This window comes from Leopardus geoffroyi, chromosome A3 (genome assembly GCF_018350155.1).
Source record: "Leopardus geoffroyi isolate Oge1 chromosome A3, O.geoffroyi_Oge1_pat1.0, whole genome shotgun sequence".
In the NCBI taxonomy this organism is placed as follows: Eukaryota; Metazoa; Chordata; class Mammalia; order Carnivora; family Felidae; genus Leopardus; species Leopardus geoffroyi.
The window spans coordinates 59,602,534-59,612,381 of NC_059336.1; the positions used below are offsets into that span (position 1 = coordinate 59,602,534).

A 9,848-nucleotide genomic window follows, 5' to 3' on the forward strand; every position below is an offset into this window, starting at 1 on the left:
AAATGTAGCCCATCCATGTGCCCAGGAAGAAAAGGAGAGTGGATACATAGGACCATCCACTAGCTTCCATAATATATACCTAGGAACAGATCTTTTTAAAGATATGTGTAGCACCTTTATGGAAAAAATTCTACAGCTTTATTGAAAAATATTCAAGAAGGCCTAAATAAACAGAAGTACCATATCCATGGATGGATGCATAGATTCAATGTCATAGTAGAAATGCCAGTTTTACTCAAATTAGTCTCTAAATCTAAAGTAGTTTCAGTCAACATTCCAAGAGGACTTTTTCATGGACTTGTTCAAGCTGACTTTAGAATTATTATGGAAAATCAAAAGACCAAGACCATGATAGTTTTGAGGAAATCAGCTGAGCAAGATGGGAGAACCCTCCCATCTTGTAAATCCTAGTGAGTAGACCATTACAGTATATGGAGATAAGAAACAGATCATTCATATTTGGACCCATATTTAGATATAATTATGTGAGAAAAAGCAAGCCACTCATTTTTAAAAGGTGCTCAGAAAATTAGTGGGCAGTCCAAATGTGGAAAATAATCTCTTCTCTGCCTTGCACTGTACACACAAAGTAACACATGTTATTTACATTCTCAATGTGAAAAATAACGTATAAAAATTTTAAGAGAAAATGTTGGAGACTATAATTAGGAAAAGACCTTTTTTTACACAAGATGCTAAGAGCACGTAACATAAAGGGAGAGATGAATAAATTTGAATATGTTAAAATTTGATTCATCAAAATCAGCAAAAGCAAAGTGATAAAACATCCAGAAGTTCTGCTTCCACTGAGGACATAGAACACTAAGAAGTAAATTACTCCATATAAAGTATAGGACATAAGTCTCTTGAACCTTGCTCTGGTGAGCAGAAGTTGCTCAGGGGAAGTGAGGAAAGGTAAGTCTATCCAGGGAGAGAGTAAACAAAAGTGTGGCTCATCTGTGGCAGAGCCTAGGAGAAGGAGACCTGCAGGTGTGTAGGAGGAATTCAGCTAGATTTTTGGGACCAAGTTCTAATGGCCTCATGTGGACAAGCACAAGAGTCCAGAAAACCCTGGGAGTTTCAGGTGCAAGGGGAGTTTGCATCCACTCACAAATTCTTGTCCACATACAAGACAGGATGGCTCATTGGAGAGACAGGTTCTGCAGCTGAGACGAGCTTTGGAAGAGCTGGTATTGGAAGACATTTGTCTGCTGATAGTTGGGGCAGCAAGTCCTCTCTTGAAAGGGATCTTCAGGGCACCTCCGTCCATGCCACAGCTATGGATAAGATAGCCCTGTTAGATAAGCAAGAAGAGATCGTTTTATTAGAGATTCAAGTAGAGGTGTCCAGCCTTACAGGCATGTGACTTGGGAACCATCACTCATTGTTAGTTTGAAGGCATGTAGTGAAGTTATTCATTCACTTTAGAATTGGGTAGCCTTGGGTTCAGATCTCAGGTCTGAATCTTACTGTGGCCTTATAGAAGTTGTTTGATTTTTCTAAGCCTTTTCTAAGCCTTTCTGTTTTTGTGCTTGAATGAGCGCATATTATAAACTGCTCCTAATAGTGCATGACACATAGTAGGCACAATCAGTATCCTCAGGATACAGATGATAGTTCAAAAGGGTGAGAGTGGGTAAGGTCACACAGGAGAGCTTTGGAGCGAAGATGCCATTGTGGGTGGCCCTGGTGTTTAAGGGACATGTGGAGGAGCCAAGCTGTGAAGGGGTGCACTGGTCGGGGAGGGCAACTGAGAGCAGCAGTGGGTGTTAGGTCAGTGACAGATCAGTAGAGGATATAAGTAGCAGATGGGGTCATGCCAGAGTCATTTGTGACTTCCACTGGGGTTGTTTCGGTGAAACGGAGGCCTGATGGGGAGGTAGGAGATGGAAGGCAGTGACTGTAGATGACTTCCCATAGTAGTTTGTTGGGGACGATAGAATTGGCCAGCATCAGTGGAAATGAGAGAGGAGGGAGCAGAATCTGTGAGTAGTGCGGGGCCCAGGCATACTTTGTGCTTTCTGTGCCCCCTGCTGGTGCCCTGGCTAAGAGGACTGAGGATCCTGTCTCTGTCCACCTCTTAGGTCCTTCCAAAGCACTAGCTTATTTCAACTACTGAGGCACAAGGGCCCTTTCCCCTCCACCTCTCCCTCAGTGGCCTTGCACACCAGTGTGTTTTGCATTTAACAGAAGGAATCATCTGCAGGTATCTGTTAGAGAAAACAAGCTTGCTGGTCCCATGCAGAGACACCATTTGTTTTGTTTGGACCTCCTGCGTTTTTAAAATCACGGTTTTTTCTCCCGCCTGTCCTGTCAGAATTTCAGAGTACGGCTGCATGCTGGAGATTAAGGATGTCAGAACATTTCCTGATGGGAGTTCAGTTGTGGATGCCATTGGAATTAGTCGGTTCAGAGTTCTAAGCCATCGTCACAGAGATGGCTATAACACAGCCGACATTGAATATCTCGAAGATGAAAAGGTGAGGTTTATTTTCCTGGCGTATGTTTAGAGGGCCATCGAGTCAATACTGTAGACTTGTCCAGGCCATGCAGTCTTGGTTGCAACTCCTCAGCTATGCTCTTCTAGCCCAGAAGCAGCCATAGACAATATGTAAATGAGTTGGCATGACTGGTTTCCAATAAAATGCTGCTTACATATGGAGTGAACAGGATTTAATTTGTGAGTAGTAGTCCATCCCTGTTCTAGATACTGGTATTAGTTCAGAATGAGATATAAAAAGTAGCATTTAAAAATACCTTCTAAAAGCAGTGTGGAAGTTCCTCAGAAAATTAAAAATAGACCTACCCTATGACCCAGCAGTAGCACTGCTAGGAATTTATCCAAGGGATACAGGAGTACTGATGCATAGGGGCACTTGTACCCCAATGTTTATAGCAGCACTCTCAACAATAGCCAAATTATGGAAAGAGCCTAAATGTCCATCAACTGATGAATGGATAAAGAAATTGTGGTTTATATACACAATGGAATACTATGTGGCAATGAGAAAGAACGAAATATGGCCTTTTGTAGCAACGTGGATGGAACTGGAGAGTGTGATGCTAAGTGAAATAAGCCATACAGAGAAAGACAGATACCATATATTTTCACTCTTATGTGGATCCTGAGAAACTTAACAGAAACCCATGGGGGAGGGGAAGGAAAAAAAAAAAAAAAAAGAGGTTAGAGTGGGAGAGAGCCAAAGCATAAGAGACTCTTAAAAACTGAGGGGCGCCTGGGTGGCGCAGTCGGTTAAGCGTCCGACTTCAGCCAGGTCACGATCTCGCGGTCCGTGAGTTCGAGCCCCGCGTCGGGCTCTGGGCTGATGGCTCGGAGCCTGGAGCCTGCTTCTGATTCTGTGTCTCCCTCTCTCTCTGCCCCTCCCCCGTTCATGCTCTGTCTCTGTCCCAAAAATAAATAAACGTTGAAAAAAAGAATTTAAAAAAAACTGAGAACAAACTGAGGGTTGATGGGGGGTGGGAGGGAGGAGAGGGTGGGTGATGGGTATTGAGGAGGGCACCTTTTGGGATGAGCACTGGGTGTTGTATGGAAACCAATTTGACAATAAATTTCATATATTGAAAAAAATAAAAATAAAAAAAAACTGATCTTTATAAAAAAAAAATTAAAAAAAAAATACCTTCTAAAGCTAAATATAAAAGGTTCGGCTCTCTTACCCCTTAAGAATTATTTATATGCCAAATAGAAATAACAGAACCCATGTTTTGACAAATTAACAAAATGTTTTGAAGGGATTCTCAGAAGATGTGTACAAAGATGTCTCTAGCAGTCTTACTCATTAATGGCCACAAACAAGAAATAGTGCAGATACTCATCAACAGGGGAATGGATAAACAAATTGTAATACATTTATACAATGGAATACTACTTGACAATAAAAAGGAAGGAGCTAATGATACACAAAACCATATGAAAGAATCTCCTAGATCTCTCAACAAACACATCTCTCAACATCCTGCTAAGCCGGGGAAGCCAGATGCACAACCACGTGCGCTGTGTGGCTCCATTTATATGCTTCCAAGACCAGGCATCACCTGTCTCTGGTTTTGGAGGGCAGAGACAGGCTGGGGTGAGGGTTTGTAACTGACCAGAGGAGGGTGTAGGGCCATTGTGGGCCATGGAAATGTTCTCTGTCCTGTTCAGGACGGTGATTCCACTGGTGTGTGTGGCTGGCAAAACTCTGAGCCAGCCAGTAAGATCTGTGCATTTTCTGTATGTAAATTATCCTGCAACAAAAACATTATAACTGTTTAGAAGGAGGGGATCCTTGGAATTACTGTATCCCTCTTTTGAATTCTGTCCTTCACATTTAGAACCACACCATGGTTCTCACCGTGGCGAGTGAGAGTCTTTAGCTGTCTGACATCACACTGGAAGTCGCTTTGAGGACAGTGCTGTACATTTGTGATGCCCATCAGGAGACCCACACCCACACTGCCAGCACTGCCCCCTTTCCAGCTGCTGTTTCTGGTCATCCTAGGCACAGGGCTATACAGCTCAGAGGAGCCAAGGGCAGCAAGTCAACCCCAGCATCTCAGGAGCAGGGAGTGGGTTTAAAGGATGAGACTGAATGTGATTGTTCTCTGCTGCCTGGGTAACAAATCTGATGGAAGAGTTTACTGACTGTTGTCGATGGCAGTTTTTAGTGGTGTTTGTATTTATTTCAAAACAAGAGCTTACCTAACTACAAATAAAATAATTTTGGTGTTTTTTTTTAAAGAAAACCCTCTACTACATAGGAATATTTGATTTGTATAAATAAATTGAGAATGGTTGCATGCATTATAATCTAATTCCTCAGTTTACCCTAGTTTTCAGAGATCCTTGAATTTTATAACCAGAAAGGACCTGAATGGTTTATTCCCATTTTGTAGATGAGAAAACTCTACCCTCAGGAGGCTGTGTGGCTCATGAGAATCAGTAGTGAAGCCAGAACAAACCTGGGTCCCTCGGTCCCCAGCCCAAGCTTTTCCCACTCAGGTGTTCCTCAATAGGGGTGGGATATACTTAAAATAGTGACTTGGCTGTGAGATAGGCACCCAGCAGTAAAGCATGATAAATCTAAGGTATCAGGGCTTACTGCTGCTTAAGGCTAATACAGTGATACAGGGTAGCTGTCATGTTTTCTGGAATATAGTTTGGTGATATGGAATATAATTTTTTAAATGTCTCACTCTTTGACTTGGCAATTCTGCTTCTAGGAAACTATCCTGAGGGAATGACAGCCCCTTCTGTCACCACCACTGACAAAAAACAAACCACTTTTGCATAAATATTTATATTACTGTGTAATATTAAAGTCTATTTTATCTTAATGGTGGAGTAAGTTATAGTATATCTCTACATGTAGCCATTGAAAATGATTCATAGTAACATGGCATATATGTTTATGTTGTTAAAAGAAAAATCGGGATGTTATGGATAGACAGGATAGGTAGATCTTCACTGTATAAAAAAAGTACAAATTTCTATGTTGAGCATATATCATGTTTATAAAACACTGATGAATTATCTGAATACTAAATGTCCCAGCTCCACTTACCAAATACGGCAGATGATCACTATATTTCGTGTGCTAATAATGAATTGCTAAAATGGTCATCCCTCTTTCCTTGATCAGGTGGAAGGAACAGAGTATGAAGAACTTACCAGTCTTCATGATTCAGTATATCAGCAGTCAGTTTCCTGGTTTACTTCACTTCAGGATCACATGAAAGAACAAATCTTAAGCCATTTTGGGTTGATGCCAGACAGGGAGTCTGAGCCTCAGGTATATTCTCCTTATTTCTTTTAGAATGCTATTATTATTTCCTGCTATATGTTAAGACACATTATTCTGAAGGAAAATTTGCCCGTGCTGTGTACTCCATTGTGATCACTTATGAATGGGTTCATTTGTCAACAGCCCAAAGAATCACCTAATGTAGTAGCATGTGCCTTTTGGAGCAAAACAACCAATGCTTTTTGATTAATAATGTGTGAAGGTCATTTCTTTTCTATCAAAAATCAGTTTATTCTGACTGGCTGTTGGCTTTGGTACTTTTGCTTCTCTCACCCACTGTTTAAATCAGCTGTTTCAATCTTATGACTTAGAGAGTAATAATTTGTGTGTATTGGCATGAACAGTCCATATTTTGCACATACTATTGCCTTGTGCCTCATCAACAGATGTTGAATAAATGCAGAGAAAATCTAACTCCTGTTAAATTAGGAGTCTTCCTTGCCCTCTATATCCAGTCACTTTCTCTGTGTTCCGCCAGCGTGCTTTCAGTGAACTTGGCTCTGCAAGCAGGGCGTGGCTTCGGGCTGTGAAGCACTTCTAAGTGTACATGAATCCTTTCTTCCTCCTCCGGGTGACAGAGCCAGGCAGGGATGGCTTAGGCCTATGACAGAGTATAAAGTTCCTTCTGTACAAACTCACCTGTCTTGTGGAGAAAGCAGCATCCGGGACCAGCTCTCAGCAGGTTTGGGGAAAGATGAAATGTACTTTGTATTTTTCCCATCCACTGTTACACTCTTGTTCTATCTCTGGCCGACTTCTGTCTTTTACCCCACCTGAGTTATGTCTTTTCCAAACTCAAGACCAGCCTTTAAGCCAAAAACTGCCTCAGTGTTACTCCTAATCTTCCAATAGAAGCTTCCACATCCTAAGCTAAAGTGACCTCATGGGGCGCCTGGGTGGCGCAGTCGGTTAAGCGTCCGACTTCAGCCAGGTCACAATCTCGCGGTCCGTGGGTTCGAGCCCTGCGTCAGGCTCTGGGCTGATGGCTCAGAGCCTGGAGCCTGTTTCCGATTCTGTGTCTCCCTCTCTCTCTGCCCCTCCCCCGTTCATGCTCTGTCTCTCTCTGTCCCAAAAATAAATAAACGTTGAAAAAAAAAAAATAAAAAATAAATAAATAAATAAATAAATAAATAAATAAATAAATAAATAAAGTGACTTCAGAGTCCACCCTCTCTAGTTCTCAGTTGGATTCTGTATTCCTTTAGGGGTAGGATTGGAGGAGAATCCAAGATGGGAAGCCAGGCAGCCTAGATATCTTGGTTCTTAATGCAAGGAATACTGAGAACAACTTTATGACTAGCTTTTGCTTAGATCTCAGTCCAGAAGTGTGTGTTGGGTTATGTGAAATATAAGCTATCAGGTAGCAGAATAATTCTTATATATTTAATTCATGATGACTCCAATCTATATATAATTAACAATAATTCGTATATAGATGTTTTGTATACATGTGCATATTTATCACACGGATATTGTTAAAAGATTTATAATACTCAGACTTGTACACCTACTTTTAGCCTTCCGAATATTGAGCTTTCTATAGTATATTTAAAACTTAAAAAATAATAACACAGAACATTGGAAAGTAGAGGTAAAATTTATGGTCCCCTCTTCTGACTGGTATATACTCATAATAAGAGCTTTGAGAGAACAGAAGCAATCAATTCATGGAATTTCCCTATAAAAGATGCTTCTCTTTGCAGGCTTTACGTTTTGTGAATTCTCCCACATTGAAATTTGTAACAGAAAATTAAACTTTGTATCTCAAGGGTTGAATGGATGGAAAGTAGATCTAAAATAGAAGGTGGCATTTAATCCTTGCCCACGCCTTGTTGGTGAAACAAAGAGAAGAGACTTGCATTTTAGGTGCTGATTTTCCTTCCCTTTCATGTCCCTTGCAGAGTAACCCTAGTGGTCCTGCGTGGTCCTGGTGGATCCTGGCAGTGCTGCCTCTGGAGCGCAAGGCTCAGCTGGCTATTCTTGGCATGATCTCATTGAAAGAACGTCTGCTCGCCATTCGGCGGATATTAGTCATCATTACGCGTAAGATGAATAGTCGGCAGGAGCTGGTTAATAGCAGGGAGAGAAATAATTGATTTTTTTTTCTCTCTGTCAAGGTTTCTGGAAGCCCTTGTACTTTTATGAGGAGCGCTAGACATGGACAAGTAGCATCCCACTCATCGTGCTTTGTAAAATGCTTGTTAAGGGTTACAAAACGGAACACTTAGCAAACATTGACTCCTGCTCAAATGTTAAAAGTTGGTGCCTGGCGGAACCTGACTGGGTACCAGGTTAGCCTGAAGTTTGCATGGAGCCCACAGTTGGAAACCAACCTAAGAAAATCTCCTTGAAGCAGATGCTTTAATGTGCAGTTCACTGACAGCAGGGAACACCACAGATGGTTGGCAAGTGGTTTAGGTTTTGCGAGAAAGAAGGACTCCCTCCCTGGTAAAGTATCTCACTACACCAGATGGGAACAGCATGCTTTGGTGGCTAGAGAGTAAGAGGGAAACCACATTTTTATCTGGAAGCAGATTTCTCAGAGCACAGGCTAACTGAAAATGCGCTTCGGCTTTGTGTGTCGCTGTGAAGTTGTGTACGAAATTGAGGGATTGAACTGTTGTCCAGTACAGGAGCCAAAATTAGTCCTCACCCAAGAAGTAGTAGCTACCAGATAGAACTATGTTGTGTGTCCCGTAGTAGTTCAGATATCGTACATTGCATGTTGTAATCAGATGAACATCAGAATACACGAAGGTGTACCTTGGATATAGAAAAATCTGACAACAGTATAGTTGATTTGAGGATATATATTTATATGCACTCAATAAAGAGTGAGCAAAAGTTCACTAAAACTGTATGTGTATTGGAATGTCAAACATGCAACCAAACTAGTACAAAACCCCCTTGAAAGTATAAGCCTGTGTCATTAATTTGGTGAACACTAAACATTTAGGAAATAGTCCTCTTCCTACCAGTATTTGCATTGGAAATTACGCCCATCAGTTAATTTGAGTTCACCATCCATCCACTCATATATGAGGACATTAACGTCCGCTCTGGAATGGGACTCTATCTCTTCCAGGAAAATATATCAGGACAGTGTGCAAGAAGACGGGGGTGCATATGGGGTGTAAATATTCAGCAATCTAAAAATTGTTTTCCATCCTCAACCTAAAAATTGTCTCTGTGTCTTTTGAAGAGAAGTTTTAAAAGTGATCAGACCCAGTGTTATCTATTGCAGAACAGTACATTACAACTTCGACCTCTAATGCATATTGGTAGTATTAATTGGAATAACTGTGTGAACTAAGGTACTGGATCACTAGCACTGGCCTAACCAGCTGGTGCACTGAGTTGGCTTCTTGGGCTGTGCCATGGATGCTCTTAACTAAAAGATGATGAGAACCAGACCGGAGAATAAATCACAGCTTTAAGTTTTGCTTTTTTCATTCAAGGTGTATCATATTTGAGGTTTTTTGTTTGTTTGTTTGTTGTTTTTTTTTTTTCCAGGTAATTTATTTTTTTTTCAATAAATGAAATTTATTGTCAAATTGGTTTCCATACAACACCCAGTGCTGATCCCAAAAGGTGCCCTCCTCAATACCCATCACCGACCCCCCCTCCCTCCCACCCCCCATCAACCCTCAGTTTGTTCTCAGTTTTTAAAAGTCTCTTTGAGTTTTAACAGAATATTTCATATGTCAGAAGTTGGCTGTTTATCAATCCATCAAACATTTTATTAGAAACTTTATAATTGTATTTTTTTTAATTGTATGGGTTTTCAATAGCTAATTCTCGGTTTCATTATGGGAGTGAGAAAATCCTCTTCTTGTATAACTTAATCATAAAGAGAAAATGTGAAAGTATTTCCAGTCAGATGTTTCTGGTACCTCACTTATTGCATATCTCATCTTAATATGGTTTAAAGGCAATTTGGCAATGTGATTTCTAAAATATTTTATTGATTCATGTGCTAATGATAGTATTCAACATTCTTAGGCATTGTATCCTAATCTGATCATCTAAAAGAAAGCAAAACTG

The 9,848-nt window shown here is 40.8% G+C and overlaps 1 protein-coding gene across 2 annotated transcripts in view; it reads left to right on the forward strand.

The window, feature by feature from the left end:
- Positions 1 to 9,261, forward strand: part of LONRF2 (LON peptidase N-terminal domain and ring finger 2) — a 45,252-nt gene extending 35,991 nt beyond the window's left edge. For both annotated transcript variants that reach the window (XM_045445720.1, XM_045445719.1), the window contains exons 10-12: positions 2,318 to 2,480; positions 5,643 to 5,792; positions 7,706 to 9,261. In XM_045445720.1, the coding sequence (XP_045301676.1) occupies positions 2,318 to 2,480; positions 5,643 to 5,792; positions 7,706 to 7,900 (508 nt within the window). In that variant the 3' untranslated portion in view covers positions 7,901 to 9,261. The remainder of the gene's footprint in view (positions 1 to 2,317; positions 2,481 to 5,642; positions 5,793 to 7,705) is intronic.
- The last annotated feature ends 587 nt before the right edge of the window (positions 9,262 to 9,848 follow it).